This window comes from Anguilla rostrata, chromosome 18 (assembly GCF_018555375.3).
Source record: "Anguilla rostrata isolate EN2019 chromosome 18, ASM1855537v3, whole genome shotgun sequence".
NCBI lineage: Eukaryota > Metazoa > Chordata > Actinopteri > Anguilliformes > Anguillidae > Anguilla > Anguilla rostrata.
The window spans coordinates 7,993,177-8,013,181 of NC_057950.1; the positions used below are offsets into that span (position 1 = coordinate 7,993,177).

The 20,005-nt window shown below is 47.0% G+C and overlaps 1 protein-coding gene across 6 annotated transcripts in view; it reads right to left on the minus strand.

Moving 5' to 3' along the window:
* The window catches only part of LOC135245296 (echinoderm microtubule-associated protein-like 6), a 123,267-nt gene that overhangs the window by 46,449 nt on the left and 56,813 nt on the right, over nucleotides 1-20,005 (minus strand). For all 6 annotated transcript variants that reach the window (XR_010327190.1, XM_064318269.1, XM_064318265.1 and 3 more), the window contains exons 6-13: nucleotides 19,327-19,462; nucleotides 15,393-15,594; nucleotides 14,016-14,153; nucleotides 7,231-7,487; nucleotides 4,283-4,495; nucleotides 3,854-4,021; nucleotides 3,061-3,167; nucleotides 25-143 (exon numbers count right to left, since the gene is read on the minus strand). Coding sequence is in view for 5 of the 6 variants with exons in the window: in XM_064318269.1 (XP_064174339.1) it covers nucleotides 25-143; nucleotides 3,061-3,167; nucleotides 3,854-4,021; nucleotides 4,283-4,495; nucleotides 7,231-7,487; nucleotides 14,016-14,153; nucleotides 15,393-15,594; nucleotides 19,327-19,462 (1,340 nt within the window). In the remaining variant the exon portion in view is untranslated. The remainder of the gene's footprint in view (nucleotides 1-24; nucleotides 144-3,060; nucleotides 3,168-3,853; nucleotides 4,022-4,282; nucleotides 4,496-7,230; nucleotides 7,488-14,015; nucleotides 14,154-15,392; nucleotides 15,595-19,326; nucleotides 19,463-20,005) is intronic.

Consider the following 20,005-nt stretch of genomic DNA (forward strand, 5'->3'; position numbering starts at 1 on the left):
GGGTGCCTAACTGGCGAACGTTACCCGTGAACGAACTGCAGCCTTAGCCCCTCCTCCGGCACCCTCTGCCTCTTCAGCGAGCTGATTGGCTGCTGCTTCTCTCGGCTCTGCTGCTTCAGCTGAGGTAGGTCTTCCTTGTACACCTGGGAAGGACAGCAGAAGAGGCGCCAGGCCTGTCAGGACGGGGGGGGCGGGGGGGGGCGCGTGACCTCACACCCGCGTTCGCGAGCAGAGAAACGCTTGGCGTGCCGCACGCTGAAAACCCGTCGGCCTGGAAACGAACTTGACTGGCACATCAGCTGAGAAAATAATGAGCGCTGAGGGAATTGCCGATCAGCACAGAGACCTCTGCAGACTCATTTGCAGAAGTGTCCAAGGAGGTTTATTTACTTAGGAGACCCACGTTACCCAGCACAGCATATACATACCAGGCTGCTAACACATCCACGATGTTCCTTGATCTATTTATTTAAGGTCTATTTAGGCTAAGTACCTTGCTCCAGGGTACAGAGTACCAAGGCCCCGCAAAGGATTTGAACTCACCGAAATAAAAATTAAAATACAGTAAATGTCTTAAGCCCAGGATGCTGCCCGACGACGATGGTGGAATGTTATGCGGGCAGGTTTAGCATATGTTAGGCTACTCAACAAGCAGGACTACTGCTGTAAATCTCGGGTTCATCCAGAAGAAAAAAGGCCAGTGCCTTTGGGACTATACTTAATGCAATCGCAAATCTCTCATGCAACACAAAAGCATAGGTGGAGATTAGGGGGGGCTGGTGTAGGGGGTGCTGGGCTGAAAGAGGGAAGGCTATGCCCCCCAGTCCATGATCGTCATCTCATATTTTAATATTTAGCGAAAACTATATATAGTCATTGCATAAGCAGTCTGACCTGTGACCCTTTACAGTGCCTTCAAGGGCCCCCAGGGGTCCATGGACCTTATGTTGAATACCCAGGATATAAAATATTATCCTTCAAAATTTCTTTAAAAATTCACTCCTAATCAGAAAAATTATAATTATAAAAAATTTAAATGATAATTGCTTTAATGTGCTACATTCTTCCTCTACATCTATATTTATTACTCTAATTACCTTATTTTCCTCATGCAGAAGGTAAAGCATTTCAACACATTCTTTAGCTGCATTGTATTTGTGTTTGTGTTTATTTCATACCCCAAAGCAAAGCATTCTGGGAGAGCAGTGTTGTGCAAGAGTGGTCATTAGCGCATAATGGATAAACCAGACTGCCCCCCCCCCCCGCCCCCACCTCTCTCTGCATCCTCTGGTTTGCCCGGTCTTGCTGAAACTGCTCTCTCTAATTGCCATTTTGGCACCTTCTGCATTATTAAAGCGCCGCATGAAATGTTAATATTGATAGTGGAAAGAACAGGAAAATTTTAAAGCGGAAGATCAAAGCTGTGAAGCGGGAGCGCGGCGAAAGGGCGGCTAATTGGACGCGCGGCATTTCCTCGTTCCCGCTCGTAACTCGGGGCAACCGAGCGCTCAAAACATTGTCTAAACACGAAAAGCAGTCCTAGCTGCTTAGTACGATCTTCTGCAATAGCATGAACAGCACGAATACGAAGATCACACAATTGCCTTTCTGACATCTGCTTCCCAGATAGCTGGCCATTGCTGGCCCACACTTAGCACTTGGAATGACGGCAAGGAACCCATTCGAATCTGGCCGCCAGTACGCAGCCACAGCTCAGCCTCGGTGAGCCCGTGTCTCAGGTGTGATATGCATTTGGAGCACGTTTGGCACGGTAAACCTTTAACGTGGCTGGCTACGGTTGGGCCACTTTTGGGCCCAAAATTGAAATTCTGCACAAACCTTACATGCGGTTAGTTCCATTTGGGCCACTTTTGGCCCACATTACACTTGCCAGTGCCGTAACTGACCCTTATGTGCCTAAACTCGACTGTATTTAAGGATTTGTCTGCTGTCCGGTTTAGGCTTGATTCCCGGAATTGCCAAGACTAGAGAACTTTGCTCGGTAGCCACAATTCCACAACAATGGCAATTTAGCAAAGGCCAACATACAGACTACAACACAAACAAGCTTGGAATTATCTACTTCGCCCGCCGCCCCCCCCCCCAAACCCCCCGCAGATCGGTCGCATACGCGAGAAGCGCGCCGACCCTTCGCCGGAATCGTAGGAGCCCGTTTGGAAAAAGGCAGAGCGACCGACCGCCCGCCGCCCGCGCGGCCACAGCTGCCGCCGCAGATAAGGACGCTGACTGACGCGGCTCGCGGGCGGAAGCGGCGGGAAACGGGCGAGGCTCTGAATAATGGAGTTCTGGTCTCCGCGGCGATTGCATACAGAGCGCGCGATAAACAGGGCGCGCTCGAAATCTTATCGCGCCCGCCTATTCGGTTCCCCCGCCGCTTCGGGGGGGGAGATTGAGCGACTCGGAAAGAGCTGGGTTTTTTCTCTCCTCCACCTTGCGTGACTTTGAGAGAGCTGGGGCTCTCGCGGGAGACCCTGTATAATTTTCCCTCCTTATTTACACCTTGCTTCTCACAGTTCCTCGGCAACCTGAGCTCAGCCTGTGGCATGATGTGAAAAAAAAAAATAAAAAAACTCTTTCCAAACTTCCCTGTTTTACTGTCGAAAAATAGCTTACGAAAAAAATCTTACAATTCTACAGCGTACAGCTGTACCCGCCTGCGTCTAAATGGTATGCACAGGCAAACGTCTGAAATCGTTCTGCAGCCTGACCATCATCATTCCAAGGCAAGAGACAACCCTAAGTGAGATCCTGTCACACCAAGTGAGGTTTGGTTTCACACTCAATGTCCTCCCCTCTCCAGTGTTTCATCTATAGCCGAAGAAGCTTGAGAGAAACGTGACAGATCTCTCTAATTGTACCCAAGGGATTGCCCTTGGCAACCAAAAACAATGAAAGCGACCTAACATAAACATACAACAGTATGGCATGAGTTGCTCTTTGTTCGTATAAGTGGCACGTACGTTCCTAAAACAGGGCCCCTTTTGATCTGTGTGTCTCAAATTCCCCCCCGTCGTCCTCCATGGGAACGGGCCCACACACCTGGCGGTCGTAGTTGATCTGGGCTTCCTGCTCGATGTCCGAGTCCAGCTCCGGAACGTCGGAGAGGTCGGAGTCGGACTCCTCGCTGTTGGATTCGGTGTATCCCTCTGGAACAAGCAGAGGGACAGAAGACTTTAGGGGACGAAGCTGAATCCCTTCACCGAATTTGACAAGGAGTCATTATGCGCGTCTGCCGTTGAAGAGCCTGCCAAGTTGTCAATGCCTCTTTTCTTTCGCGCGCTGCTATTGTGACATTAGACACATTTTTGGAAATGTCGATTATTGCTCATTTTCCCTGTTAAATAAACAAGAAATAAAAAATAAAAAAAACACTGATGCTGCAGAACAATGCTGTGCTGCTAAACAGAGATGGTGGTCATAACCTCTCTACAGTAAGCCAGCCCATTTTCATTATTTAGTGACAGGATAATGAGTAAATGGCAAAATCTTACAAAACACCTACTAAAATGCACTTTGGCAAGCGTTCACTTCTAAGATTTTTGTGCAGAGAAACTCATAAACTCAAGGACAAATAATTTTCTCAGGAAAAATAAGTATCCTGCATCCTCCTTAAACCTGGCATTTCATTTTAGCAATTATGTTGGTGACATGAGTCTCTAGCCTTATTCTCAAGAACCATATATTCTACCATGCTGAAACCTACACTATAAGCAACATTCAATGCGACATGTTTGTTGTCTAAGGCACTTGCATTATGTAAAAAAAAAAAAAAAAACATTTTAATACATATTTGTTTTTCTGCATATGGGATTTTTGGAGATGGGACTGTTACCTTGGAGTAGTGGCTCCAGGATGCCGTTCATGACCCCCTCTGGCAGGAACCTCCACTGGAACACAGAGTGGTCGGCACCTCCAGTGCTCAGCACCCACTGGAAGTCATGTGACCAGTGCACATTGGTCACATGGGCGGAGTGACCGACATACTTCTTGAATTTTGCCCCTGCACGCAAAAAAAAAAACAGCCAGTGTTTCAGCATTAACAGGGATGTTCAGATCCACACCTAAGTGGAATTTAGAGTCTTTCTGCTTTCAGAAATACTGATAAAGCCCATACAAGTGTAAGGACTTGTGGCAGAGGTGCAGGGTCAACCCGGCCAATGAGTTGTTCAAGGCTGAAGCACCTAATCCCTAACTGCCTGGTGAGAGGCACACATTTCGCAGATCCATTTACGAATTTAGAGTCTTTCAGCAGATTACTTGCCTTTTTTCAAACACGGGAAGCGGAAGAGCTTGACCAGGCCGAAGTCGTCCCCGGTTACCAGCACGGCGCTGTTGTAGTTGGCGTCCACGGAGTTGATGTCGTTGATGTTGGTGTACTTGGGCCAGATCCCGCTCACCTCGGGCCCGATTACGCAGGTCCAGGAGACCCAGTGGATGCCTTTGATCTCCTCCTTGGTGGCCAGGTTTTTTCCAGCTTGAGAGGGGAGGAAAGGGACACGGTGCACAGACTCAACACGAGACGTGGGGCTAAGAGAGCGGCATAATGATTCGGTAATTGGGCTCGCGATTCAGCAGGTGCGTGTTCAGTTCCCAGGTGGGGGATTGAGAACGCGATAAAAATTGTAATTTTATGCTCGATCGAGGTGCTTAACGCACAATTTGCTTCAGCATATCCAGCTGTGTAAATTGACTATGTTAAAAAAAAAAAAGTGTGCAGTTTAAGTCACTCTGGATAAGAGCTCCTGCTAAATACCTGAATGTAATTTAACGAAACAGAAACAACCCAAAACAAAGCCATAGACACTGATCTTCTTTTTCGGTTCACCAGTCTTCTGAACCACACAAGATCTTTATCTAAAGAAGTATCCCAAGCAATAGGGGTTTGAATGGATGATCAGACATACAGCATTCCATTATTAAATTTTCTCCCCTGCCTTGTAACTCTAGACTACAGTGGCTGGTTTTTGATTGGCCGTGGGCACAAGAGAACAAAATTAATTCCAGAAGATTGGAGTTTCAGTCAGCTGAATACATAGTTACAAGGAGAAAAAAAAGTATTTCCATTTGTTTTCAGCTTGAATAATTCTTTCATCAAAAATAAGTACTTGCCGTTATATTTTTTCTATAGTAAGGAAAAAGGAATACACATTCAAGTCCTTCAAGGCTTAAGAGGTATAATTCTCCTGGATAACTGATGGGCATTCTTCCAGGTAATTCCAAATAGTCATTAAGAATGTATTGTTTGGGGGAAAAAAAGTCAGAGGTTTCAAAGCTTTGACAGGTGTCCAATTACAAAACGTTTAACTGAACAAACAGGCCTGGTGGAACGCACAAACAAAAGAACCGGAAATAAGGAAAACAATCAGCTAGCACAAACAAACCCAGGCTGGGAGATCTACGCCTCTGTTCTTAACCCACCATTTGCTCTGCAAAACTGCTGTAATCATATCTCAAATTACTTTTCAGGCACGCTATAACGTGTGTGCCATTGGAAGTAACATCGCTAAATTACAACGGGAGCAAGACGTTTTCGGTTCTGTACTGTAATGTTCACTGTTTCTCAAGTTGACTGTACAGCATATATCATTTCCTCAAAGGATCTGTTCACACGTGTGGAAACGGGGTGTAATGTTTTGATGTCGTCATATTGAGCAGTCTGCCCAATCCATAAAATATTTGGAGAACATTAGCAGGACAGATAGCACTATCGCCTCACAGCAAGAAGGACCTGGGTGCGAATCCCAGCTTGGGCCCTTGTGTGTGGAGTTTGCATGTTCTCCCCGTGTCTGCACGGGTTTCCTGCGGGTACTTCAGTTTCCTCCCACAGTCTAAAGAGTTAATTGGAGAGTCTGCATTGCATGTAGGTATGACCGTGTGGAGAGAATACTGCGTGGGCTCTGTGATGGACTGGCAATTTGTCCAGAGTGTATTTTTTGCCATTGCAGAGCCCACACACAATTCACTCACACATGAATAGACTTAACTGTGTCTTGCCAAATGGTATTAGTAAAGGTAGGCACACACTTATGTATATAGCAAAATATAATTCTGTTTTTTGACCGTGAATTGTGCTGGGGAAAAAAACTTGCAATTGCAACAGCCACTTCACTTCGTCTTAAGGAAGGACGAGTTAAAAAACTCTCCAGACGCATCGAAACAACATTGATTGGCGTCGCCTTTCAACTCCACCTTGCCTCGAGATTTGTCACGTCAACGCGAGCGGAAGTTGATGAAGAGTGATGCCTCTTTAATACCCGATCAGAAAACTGCCAAACAGAGCCAAGGGGGGCGCCCAGCCGTGCCCGAGAAGAATTTAACTACACGCGTCACGCATCATCGGCCGTGTTCCGCCGACTATGACGGGTTTGGGAAAAAAAAGACTTCCTTTCCCCCACCCCCCACCCTCCGCCCCCCGCCCCGAACGGCGTCGCACATCACTGACTGGGTCTGATGTGTCGGTGCTCGCCGCCGAGCTCTTCTGACAGGTACAGGACAGGCAACAGCGAAGACTCTGATCTAGCGGGAGATTAAGACTCCGCTAATGAGCCCGGCAGCCTTGTCTGAAAACATGACGGCAGCCACGTACGATGCGTAAATAAAAGGAGATTACCTCCGAGTTCAATTTGATTGTTTTAGGCTTGGGGCCGCCTTTTGTGGTTGAGCTGCGGGCCGTCAAATACAAGATCATTTGCATAGTGGCAAGCTGACAAATATTAGCCTGTGCACTTATGTTCATCATCAACACGCTGATTGATATCAGCAATGGCATATTAATGTGAAGAACCATACATTACAATTCATTGATAGAGGAGGGGCGCGCATACACAATAGCACACTGGCATACCCCAGCATTATTCCGGGTCAAATTGTGCAATCTTCCTAAGAATAGGAAGCTACACCATGGCAGAAATTGCTTTCATTTCAGCAGGGGAGTGAAGGCATTCCTGCGGAGGGAATTATATATTATTTCGAAAACTGGGTTTCGTGTATTCGTTTCATGACTGCCTACTGAAGCAGCAGGGGTGGCTGCTGCCCCTCGGTTCCCTTTGCGAAGCACGCCTACGGTCACCATCGCGTTACTAAAGTTGCCTCATTTGTCAGACTCGTAGTCTTGCTGTTTCTATGAGCCTGAGCGGGTTGCCCGTGGCCACGTTGGCGCTGTTGAACCTGACCGAGTTGGCCAGTCCGCGCGCGGTCAAGGCTACTCACACGGCATCTTGTAGAAAAACCTCTCCCCGGACCCGTCGTTGGCCTGCAGGAACTTGCTGTCCACCGACCAGTCCAGGTGCGTGATGAAGCTGGAGGACTTGCTGCACTCGCCCACCTTCTTGTAGCGCTGGCCCACGGCGTAGACGTCCACCAGCCCGTCGTTGGAGCCCACGGCCAGGTACGAGCCGTCCGGGGAGAACTTCATCTCGTGGATCACCTCCTTCCTGTCCTTGATGTGAACCACCTCCGTCATGTCCCTGGAGAAGGAGACGGACAGACCACCCCCGGAGAGATGGGACAAGGTCAGACAACATCACGGGAGACCATACCTCTCGCTGTCTCAACCTACTGAACTATGCCTCCATCTCTTGCCGTCACCATTTCATCACGGACGCTCCAGTATCAAAACCTTATTGCTTCCCAAGACTGCTGCTAAGCTGTTGGAAAACCAGATATCTCCCTGTTCATTGCCAAAGATTTAAAAAATAATTTGGGGATCTCAAACCCTAGTACTTCAGTGCCGCAGTGCCTGCAGGTTTAACTCCAGTCCTGGAGGGCAGCAGTCCCAGCAGATTTAATTCCAGTGCTGGATGGCCACAGTCCCTGTGGGTTTAACTTGAGTCCTGGTGGGCAGCAGTCCCAGCAGATTTAATTCCAGTCCTGGAGGACTGCAGTGCCTGCATGCTTTGGCATCCCCAGCCAATCAGACTCACGGGCAAAAACACACCGAAAAGAGGCTGACACCCAAGCGCTCCAGGATCTGACTTTCAGATCCCTGATTAAGTACACGTCCCACAACCCACACATGTTACATACACCACCACAAAATATTTGCTGAGAGAGACTGGAAGGCAACCCCCTTGTTTACACTGACCTAATTGGAGTAGTGTTTTTGGTTCCTTTCCCAGAATGAGTGCCGAGCTGGAAGTAGCAGCAGTGCGCGCAGTAAGCGTGGAAAGGAAGGTGAGCAGCAACCCAGCTTGGCAGGGGAGCCTCTCAGTCAGACAGCCTCCTTTGAGGTGCCAGAGACCGCCTGCTTTATTTATCAAAGAGACTTAAACAGCAGCAGATGGATCAGGCTCGTTCAATATCATTCACATATTCCTCCTAAGCCCGCCGCAGCACTGCTAGCGCTACCACTTCCTGTAGCCAACACCACTCGCATTACTGCCTCCTGTAACCAATACCGTTAGCATTTCTGACTTGTGTTGGCAACACTGCTAGCATAACTACATCTTGTAACCAATTCTAATAGCATTACCACGTCTTGTAACTAATACAGTTAACATTACCAACTCTTTTAGCCAATACTTACAACATTGCCCCCTGTAATTCTTCAGTTAATTTCTTGGTGGGGAGTGGTGTAGAAGGTGTTACAGATTAATATTTTTGGTACACTTTTCACTGAGTGTTGTCTTTTACACTGCATCCTGTGTCTAAAGGATTCTGGTATAAATACATATATTTTGATTCAGAAAAAAACAGTATATTTTTCCCTTAATGGTCCAATGAGCTGCTTTCTTACAATGAAATAGCCCTGCAAAGCATGCAGTCACCAATACACAATTCCCTATGATGTATAGCAGGAACACTCTAATAACTGTACAGTGAAATTGCCTGGTTTTACTACATAAAACAACAGGGACCACAATCCAGTCACACAGATCCATTAAACCAGCTCCCAACATCCTGCAGACCCTTATTGCTTCCCAGCAGTGTTGACACTCAGTTGCGACCCTGTTCACCCCACCCCAAACTCACAAATTCCCAGCTAACCCCCGTAAAATGAAGAATAATATGCCCGGATCGCAAAAAATGCCCCGTAGAACCAAAAGGGCGGGAGATAAATGAATTTTCTCAGGTGGTGTGAAAGAGGTCTGACAGCCTCCTGCTCTTATTGCCTCACCCTCAGAAGAAATCCATTTGGTGGGGGTTTAACTTGTCGCCAGGCCTAGTCTCCGAACGGGGAGGATCAATACGTGCGAAACGGCTCCAAAATGCCAGCGCCAGTCTCTCCGAGAGAAATCAGAAATGTGCTCCTCACTCAGCGCCGCTCTGTTCATCTCGCTGGGCAAGATTGCTTTTCTTTTCTTTCTTTTTTTGTTTCAATGATTTTTTTGAAAATAAAAAGTAGTACGGAAAAATGAGCATTTCTGAGCCGCTCTGTTCTCCAGGCCGCCGGTGTGATGTCACCGGGTGTCGTCGCCCCTGGCTACAAAGGAATGGCCGAAGCAGAAGCATCCCTAAATGCATTCGACCGCGACTGCGGACGTGAGCGGCGCTGATTCTGTCCTTTCTTGGGCCCTACCCTGTCACAGGGCCCCTGAAAGCTTACCATTCTCCCCCCACCCGTCCCCACCCCAAATGTGTGGACCTCCCGACATCACCCAAGATAATACTCTTCGTGAAACTTCGGCATGATTAACTGGCTTCACCACTGAAGCTCCTGCTAAATGAGCCCCAACAATCATCCTTATTTAAAAGCCACTGAGGTCTCATCTTCTCGTCACGCTAGCAACAATCAGCAGCAACCAGGCCTGCCCAGCATTTTGTAAATGAGTGTGGAAGCACCGGCTTTCAATATAATGTCCCGCATTTACCCAAGTGTTTTCACCTTTTTGGCCACTATCTGAATATGTGCTTTATGAGGAATAAATGCAAAAATTTTCTGAGAGATGCAACAAATGCAGTTTATAACTTTTAAAGTTTGTACAGATTACTCCATTAGACTTTAATGACAGAAACTTTTTCCTGACACTGCAGAAAATTGCACGTATTGACCGGGCACATAAAGATCAAAGATTCCCTCGAGCTGGATGAAAAACACAGTAAAACAGTAATAACGCTGTCTGCCATTATTACAATATCAGTTGTTACACACCCGCAGTGACTATCAACAGGGTTGCAAAACACTGTATCAGGGATAACAACCCACTCTTAAAATCAAGAGGGTGAAGATTCATTGCTCAACTTCCAAATGCATGTTATGTATGTTTTTTAAAAGTTTTTTATAAAGGAGAATAGGCAGTCTGCTCTACTTTCGTATTTTTCACTCTATACATACAGAGAGAGGGTTGCACAGTCGGAAATGGACAGGAAACTGCTTTTAAGCGATAAGGTCATGAGCCGAGCAGGAGAATTTGACTAAGCCTCATCCTCGGTGGAACCCCACCCAAAATTATTAGCTCGTGTACTGGAATGACTACCCATCCTCTGGACCAGCAATATAGCTGATACAAATTAATAATATAAATTAACAACCACACAGGGCAATTTGCATATGGTGTGAAGGTCAGCTGTTGTGTGGGCTGTGCCACGTCTCTTGTATGGTATTTCTGCAGTTAACAGAAATTAATTATTTGTCTTTGTTCTACATTTTCCACAAAATGTACTCTTTGAACTGTAATGTATTATTATTATCTTACATGGACTCCACTGATAAGCACATAACAGAGGGACTTGTGCTCATATAGACATCTGGAAACAGGACTGACCTTGCGATGTAAGATTGCATTGTCACCCGCAGGAGTTCCGCATTGTGATCGGTACAATGAGCAGGCAGCCACGGCCACAAGCCTCCCCACTAAAAGACAATTGCAAACTGAAATTGCGCACGCTCCTGACATTCTGCTTGGCAGAGCACATTGAGGACTGAGCGCTGCAGCTTTAGCGAACGTCCTCTCTTCGCGCTTTGCGTGACTCCGACTGAAAGCCGACACACAGACTAATTGCCACGGTTTTCAGTACTTTCTTAAACAATAACATCCTGGGGGCAAAGAAACTACCGTTGGAACGCAAACCGCCTGGCTGCATTGTGTACCGCTGTGTCACTCCAACTCTCCCTAAGGAGAACGAAGAATGACTTTTTTTTTCTTATTTCTTACCGATCCACGCATCTTAAGAAAGAAAAGCCCTTTCAATTAAAACCCTGCCTGTTGCTAGCTGGGCTGCCTGATAGGGAATCTAATTAACGGAAGCTGGTGGGGAAACTGCAGAACTTCTGTGCGGCTGGCTCCTTCTCACAGCCTCTTCCCCTGAGCACGCACCCCAGGATGCAAACACACACCCCGGAACCTGAGCACACACCCCAGGACCTGAGCACATACGCCAGGACGCAAACACACACCCCAGAACCTGAGCACACACCCCAGGACCTGAGCACACACCCCAGAACCTGAGCACACACCCCAAAAACTGAGCACATACTACAGGACTCAAGCATGCACCCCAGGACCTGAGCACATACGCCAGGACGCAAACACACACCCCAGGACCAAACATGCACCCCAAAACCTGAGCACGCACCCCAGAACCTGAGCACATACTCCAGAACCAGAGCACACTCCCCAGGGTACTGCAGAAAGACTGTAGAGGTAATGAATGGGGTAAGGGCATGGGTTGTCCGCGAACAGAATTAAAAGTTGTATTGGAGCACTCGACCAGAAGAGGCTGCGGAGGTCAGCACCCTTACCATTGAAGAAAGTGACAAAGTCACCCTCAGTGAGGGGTGAAGGAGGTGGGGAGGCGCAGGGTTGAGGAGTGAGGAGAACGTGGAGCACAGCTGACGGTTTGAGGACATGTTCTCAATTCTAGCTGGTAAACGTTAAGCCTTGGTAGCTGTGGCAGAGGATGAAAAATGCAGAGCTATACGATAACTGTAATATATTTTATGATCACGATGATCAATTTCATTTCAGTATATTGCAGTACATGCCACTCAGGTATGGGTGGGGAACAGAGAGGGCTGGTGCTCTGTTGGTGTGGCTGCCACAGATCTGTGCTATGGCTGTTTTCTGTTATTACAGAAATTCCCTACTGTGACAAAACGCAGGAGGTCTTTCCAGGAAAAAAAAAAAGAAAAATCCAGCATACAGCAGTTAAGATGTATGAGGATTTAGCGAGGCTTAAATGGTGCTATCAAACTCAATGCCAGCTCCTTCCGGCTAAAGCCATCCGTCAAGTGCTAAACTCGTGTGGCGGCAGGTTCATCTCGCAGAGAAATATGCTGAGACATACATAATTCACAACGTGATATTTTAGGGCTGAGGACGTGTTCCTTTTCTGAGTGTTTTATGAAACTGTAAAACGTCAAGCAGTACGTCTCTCCACACTCTTAAAAACCGTGCGGAGTGTGACCAAGAAAGCACTGACGAACACGAGCCATCAATAATTTAAATGTCAACACAGAAGTGGGGGCGGCGAACATCACAAGCCATAGAATATCCTGTCGGCACCAATATCGAGTTGCGTGTAGCCATTATTTAAACAATGACCGATGGATGTTGGGCTAACATATTGAAGTCAGCCTTAAAGGGTCTGTCCACACGGCAGAATGTTTACTTATTAATGTGGTTTACACTGTGGTTACAGAGACGAACATCGATTGGCCAACCATTGATTAGCAGCCTCCATTCAAACAAAAGTCATCTCGGGCATCAGTACTTGGGGAGGTGACTGAGTCATACTGCAATGGTGTCTTCTCCGTAATTCCTATCTGACCAGTTTAAATGAGCCAAGCCTTGTGAGCCAGCCTCAAAAAAAAAAAAAAATTTAAAAAAAGAGTGAGACTCGAGAAAAAAGTAACACTTTCCGCAAGTTTGGCAGCCACCAAAATGAATGAGAAAACAATCTGTGACAACAGACATTATTTCACATTTGCTTAAATTGGGCCCTCCAGTCAAAAGCTGTAGTTTGGGTGCGCTGCGTAACAGCTGAGAAACGGTGCCATGGCGACCGAGACAGAAGCTTTCACACCTAGCCCGGAGCCAAGCTGTCATAAGCAAGTTCCCGTGGCATTTCAGTGGTAAAGGAAGAGGAACTTACCGGGGCGAACTTACTTAGAGAGAACAATATTCGGGAAAAAGGGAACTTTTTGCTGCTACGACGCACATCCACTGCCTACATTTAGGCCTAGTATACCCTCTACCTGTCGGTCTGTTGTCTTTCAGTGACAGGAAACCTACAGTGCCTGTGGAGGGGGGGGGGGGGGGGGAATTGTGTACACACTGCCAGAACAGCAGTTACCTCACTGGGAGATGGGAGAATGGTTACCTCGGATACCTGCTCCTTGGAAACGATGCTAGCAACCATTTCAGACTTTAGTACCACGTATAAGTTTAATACAGTACTTGAGATCAGGGCCAAATAAATATTAGGAAAAAAATGTCCCAGTTTAGACCTCAGTAACAAGCTCTGCAGATTGCTATCAGTTATAGCACTCACTCAACCAATCACAGCCTTGCTCTACTCACTCACTCAACCAATCCCACCTCCACTCTGCTCGAGTGATCTTCATTCCTTTCCACCTTCATATCAGCAAGGACGGAGTGTAGCACAGTGGGTAAGGAACTGGGCTTGTAACCAAAAGGTCGTAGGTTCGATTCCCTGGTAGGACACCGCCGTTGTACCCTTGAGTAAGGTACTTAACCGAAATTGCTTCAGTATATATCCAGCTGTATAAATGGATACAATGTAAAATGCTATGTAAAAGTTGTGTAAGTCGCTCTGGATAAGAGCGTCTGCTAAATGCCTGTAATGTAAATATGTAAAGCAACTAATTCAGACCCAAGAAACCAGGTAAAGTCAGTTAGCTGACTACTCTATTTGATCAATTAAGTGCAGAGTAACAACAAAAACCAGAAGACCCCGCAGCTCTCCAGGACCAGGAAGTAAGATCACTCCTCCACTCACTCACTCACTCACTCATCCAATCACAGCTGTGCCCTGTTCACACGACCAATCAGGGCCTCGCTCTGCTGAGTGGGGATTGGTTGTGGGGGCCCCACCTGACGCGGAGCACGGTGAAGGAGCCGTCCTTCATGCCCAGGGCCAGCTGGGAGCCGTCGCTGCTGAAGGCCACGCTGCGGACCGCCTCCTCCATGTTGCAGCGCGCGATCAGGGCGTGGTCCGCCAGGCTCCACAGGCTGAGGAGGCGGAGCAAGCACCATCATTAGCACCTCCTTCATCATCAGCACCTCCTTCATCATTAGCACCTCATTACATTACATTACATTACAGGCATTTGGCAGACGCTCTTATCCAGAGCGACGTACAACAAAGTGTATAATCATAACCAGGAACAAGTATGACGAAACCCCTAGAGAGAAGTACCGGTCCAAGTACAGGGAACAACCGCATAGTTCAACTTGGACCCTGATGGTTAAACTGATTAACACTAACAACGAGAACGGCAACAACGCAATCTATGGAAAAATAAAAATAAATAAAAATACAATACAAGTAGTCGTTAAGACAGGCGCATCAACTAAGTAACCTATGAAACAGCTGCCTAGTTACAACCCTAAGTCATTTACGACAGATGATTATGGGTATCGAAAAAACTCTTATACATACGACCTATTCACAACTGAACGTAGTAAAGCTTGTACTGTAAATACAGCTTGGTTTGAGTGTTCAGTTTTCCAGTTAAGGTGAACTTGCAGGTAAAAAAAAAACTTAGTAATGCAGGGCAATGCTCTAAGATTTATCACCAAATTGCAATACAGTGGCCACAGGAAAAGCACATTGGACAGTACTCACTGGCTACTGTGTGTCTTACACGACGGTGTGGCGGCTTGTTAAGTTTGACCCTTTTGGATAGTTTTACACACACAGTTTGCTAATGATATGCAAGTCTTCTGTGCCCTGCTGCTCCTACCCCATCCCCCCATGCCACTGGTACCACAGTAGTGGAATTGAAATATTCAGTCTTTCACATAAAATTCATAACACAGTATTTGGAGGAAATGACATTTAAAGAAAATGTGTCATACAAGGCTGATCTAACCGCTGGTCATTGAGGCCTTCTGGCTGTATTTATTATCTAATGAATGAAGCCATTAAGAAGCCGGGCTCGTCTGGGTCTCAGACACGGAGAGGGGAGGGAAGGGCTGTGCCAAATGACTAATGTAACAAGAAAGGGAATGATTTACAGAAAATGATCTCTGAATCCTAATGTGCACTCACATGCGCACTGACACACACACACTCTCCCTCTGTATAGCACACACACACTCACACACACACTCACACATTCACATACACATTCACACTCAGCCAGTCTCATATATTCAAACACAAACACATTCACACCGCACGCAGACATGGGGGTTGGGGGGGGGGGCTGGGGGAGGGGGCAGGATGCAGGACAGGCGTCCACTGACCGCACGGATCGGTCGTCGCTCCCGGTGACGGCCAGCGGCTTTTTGGGGTGGACGTCCAGGGCCCAGAGCTCGCCCTCACAGTGCCCCTGCATAATGAGCAGCGGCTTGTCCCTGTCCCGCACCATCACCTCGAAAATCTCGCTGTCCTGCGTCCCCGCCAGGATCCGGTCCGCCTTCCAGCACACGCTGCGGATGGACAGCCCTGAGACAGATGGACAGATAGACAGATGGACACAGGGGCGGGATTAGGGACAGAGAAGCAGTGAGAGGCTCAACAGGCCACCAAGAGGGCTGCCCTTAGTTGGAATCGTACATACTGCTCAAATGAATTAACCCTCTGCAGAGTAGGTTTTTTTGGAATGCTTTTTTTTCCCTCCAAAATTACAAGTCAGTGTTCTAGAACTCAGTTGCTTCCGATTACCAGCAGTAATTGTTACATCAGCATTAGAATTTTCAGTTGGGACCACCCAAATCACATATCTGAGCTCTCACACCTTAAAGGGTTAATGTTTACCTTGCACAATGACTCCCTCCCTATCTTTGTGCTCTGAGGTCATGAGACAAACGGTGCTATATAAACTGAGCGCATCATTATTGCCGTTGCTTCCCTCTGAGCAGCCACAGGCAAGATGAGCATCGATTCGGCTCTGCAAGTTCTTTTACGTCTGCAAACTTTTAAAGTATCAGCCTTTTCTTTTATAAACTTTAAACGAGTGAAACTCCTGAGACACCCCCACCCTCCCCCCACGCCCTCCACCAATCTGCCCCCGTCTGCTACACAATCACATCTGCCTCCGTCGCCTCCTCACCCTCAGACAGAGGCAGAATGAGAAAACACAACCCAGGAGCTGAACGCCACATAGTCTGTCACTCCGTTACATTCCTCAGGAACCCAGACACCTTTGTGTTTGCTGAGAGGTGTTACAGCAGCTCCAGTTTGAAATGAACCCCAGCAGCTCAGGTTTGAGTGGATGGATGACAGAAAGAGAGGGGGAGAGAGCGAGGGTGAGGGTGAGGGAGAGAGAGCGAGAAAGAGAGGGAGGGGAGGAGAGAAAGACGGCGAGAGAGAGAGGAGCATTGAAAGCTGTCAGGAGACTGTGTGAAAAGACTGAACAGAAGCAATAGTGGGATTGGATTCCCTGCCCGACCAGAGACCCTACTGAGCAAAAAGACCAGGGCACTGCCTGTCTCTGTCTGTCTGCTTCTGTCTGTCTGTCTGTCTCTGCCCGTCTGTCTCTGCCTGTCAGTCTGTCTCTCTGACAGAATACCATCAGCTCTCATTGCAAGCACATTTCAATGGCTAAATATCCACCTTCGTGGAGGCTTCACAATGGGTAATAAAATAATAATACAAATAATAAATGTTATTATTTATTTTGTAAGCACATTTCATCCAAAACCTTGAAGGCCTAGGAGGAATTCAGTAATTGGTTTTAAAGCACACCAGCCCACAGTGAAAACTAATTATGTGACTATTTTACACATAAAATAATGCTATTGATCTGTGCTATTAAAGCAATCCAAGGCTCCAGCTCACTGAAAAGCAATTTTTCTGAACTTATTCCACTGTGGTTTTTTACATGTTCTTGCATAGATTACAGATTAAATATTGTATAAACATAGGAACAGTGGATATAGGTATTAACTGATATAACAGAACGTGTTAATGGGCCATTATTTGGGTTTAAAGGCAAAAAACAAAAACTTTAGCAGTAGTTTTATCACTCATGAAACAACATTAACAATAGGCTTGTGAATAAATAAACAGAATCTAGAGATACTCATGATTCAGTGCTAATTAACTTCTTAAATTAAAGACCTCTCTAAAACTCAGCAGCCAGTACGGTCCCACTCCACCCATTAGATTAGTGCTAATCTAATTTCAGCTCTCCCCCCCTTTAATCTACATTCTGCAGCATCTTAAATTGCTTCTGGTTATCTTCAGCCATGCAGAACAAATGAGGAGAAAACAAGCATGCCTGCCTCTCCTCCTCTCCAGAGCTGGATAGCCCTTATTTACCACTTCCTTTTGTTTCCAGGAAAACAATTCATGAAACACTTGCGAGCGTATTTCACCATAATTAGCCCCTCTGAGTTTACAGATAAGCAAACTCTGCCAGGGTAATGAGATTTCTACATAATTGTTTTTTTTTTGTTTGTTTTTTTTCAAACTAATGCCAGTAGTGTCCTTCTAATCAATCATCCTCCTGAGAAGGCTATGATGCAAACTGAGGGTGCAAGTAACCACTGTTACTGCACCAGCATCCAGACGATCCATGGAATACCACGTGCAAGTGACCGAGAGCTAATACTGAAAAGACCGGCTTACTGATGGTAAAGAATAGGAGAACAGTTTGGATATTTAGCAAGATCTGGGGTTGTTCATACAGGGTGTTTTAGAAACGCACGTACCAACTGACTGCTTTATTTATTTGGATCCTACTTTCTTTCACTACTAGTGTAGCCCAGAGACGGGGGTAGAACGGTCCATCACTCACTGGTGACCCCCCGCTGATTGATCAGGCGCCTACCCGTTGGCTTGTTGAGCTGCATACAAAATGTCCTCCTCCAACTCATGTCTGTACACAAGTGAATCACGCAGACTACCTTAAGGTCCCCGACTCTCCTTCCCCACGTCCTTCCGCCAGCCTCGCACAACAGATGTCCGCTAATGACGCCGCCGAAATGCTAATTATAACGACGGTGTGGGACGCTAATCGTGTACAGTGACTTAATGAGAGCCATTTTTTCCTCACGGAAGAGGGCGGGAAGCCAGCTCTGTTTATGAGTGTATCGCTCATCAACCCTCGCCAGAACGCGCCACCTGTAACGACGCCCCCACCCGACCCACCCCCCTGAGCTTCGCCATGACGACCGCAATGACCGCTCTCCCAGGCCCCGGCAGATGTGCTGTCTGTCAGGGGCTGCAGCCCTCATCAATCGGACACTGTCGGTGCTCCGCTCAGCCAGCACCCACAAGCTCAGTCTGCCATGGTTTGATCACCACTGGCCAACCCCCCCTGGAACCCCTGGGGGGGGGGGGGGGCTCTGACATGCTAATTCTGGCTGCTGCAAGTCTCTGATGTGTAATAGATTGAAAGGCCATCATCACTTCAGCTGCAGTACTGCCTTTGGCCTGAGGGACAGAGACAGCCAACGGGTGAGCAGAGGCAGTCGAGCATGCAGCGGGCCTGAAGGAAGAGATGGAACCTAATCCAGTGACGCAGGAAGTCTTGGGCTCGACAGAAATGGCTTGCTGGTGCTCCAGAAGCAGCAGTGTAGCTCGGGAACTGTGGCTTGAAACTAAAAGATTTGTTTCCAGATATGACCACTGCAGTCGTACCCTTGAGCAAGGTGCAGCTGGATAGATGAATTGCGTGTTTAAAAAAAAGAAAAAAGTTCTTTGCTATGGACAAGAGCGTATGTGGTACGGGCACCTTAAAATGTGAGACCAAGGGGGAGGGGGGGGGGGGCAGGCTGTCAGACGTGTCACCCAATATTTACTGAGGAGCTCATTTCCATGATCATTATTTAATGCTGAGCACTCTCCCCTCACAGAGCTTGGATTGCACTGCTGTCTCTCCTTTTATCCCCATCAAGTATGAGATAGTCAGTCAAGAAAGGGCTCAGTCAATATTTGGGGCCATTGGCAGCAAGCGCAAGACATCACTCAGAGAATTTTAACTGCAGCAAGATGCTGAAGTCATTCTGGATCATAGCTTATACTAAATGTCTACACAGTAAAATTTCCACAGTTAATTAAACTGTAATAGAGTGTATTAGGTCTCACTCTGGTTGAGAGAGGGACCATATGTACTCTATCACACTCTGTAAGAGTTGAATTAACAATGGACATTTTGCTCTGTAAATGCAAGTGAAATGAACGCGGTTGGACTGCTGGAATAGGAGAAATTGAGGGCTGAACAGGCCTCACCTTTGTATCCCTGCTCCGCCTCCCTGAGGTCGATTTTGGTGATGGGCTTGAAGTCCACGTCCCACAGGCGTATGCAGCCGTCACGCCCCCCGGTGGCGAAGCCCTCCTCGCACGAGTACATGCTGAAGATCCCTGCCTGAGGGGAGAGGAAGTTTCCTGAACACTGAGCAGCTGTATGAACGTTACTGAACACTAAGCTGCTGTAGGAACATTACTGAACCCTGAACAGCAGGAGGAACATTACTGAACATTGAGCAGCTGTAGGAACATAACTGAGCACAGAGCAGCTGTTGGAACATTACTGAACACAGAACAGCTGTAGAAACATTACTGAACACTGAGCAGCTGTAGGAACATCACTGAGCAGCAGCAAGAATGTTACCAAAAAGAGTAGCTGCAGATACGTTACTGAGCACGGAGAAGCCGTACTCCAGAACACCCTCCTGCTATACAGACACTAGCCTGTAAACTGCTGAATGTACAATGTCTCCGTTTTCTGTATCTCATCAATAAGTAAAAGTTAAAAGTGGTTAAAGTGCAGTCATGACTAAACAATGCTTGAATGGGATAAAATCCCACAGGCCCATGGAATGTGTCAACATATAAAGTTTGGAGAAATAATCAAATACTGGTGAAACGATAGACAACTTTAGAATATTTGGAAATAATTACTAAAAAT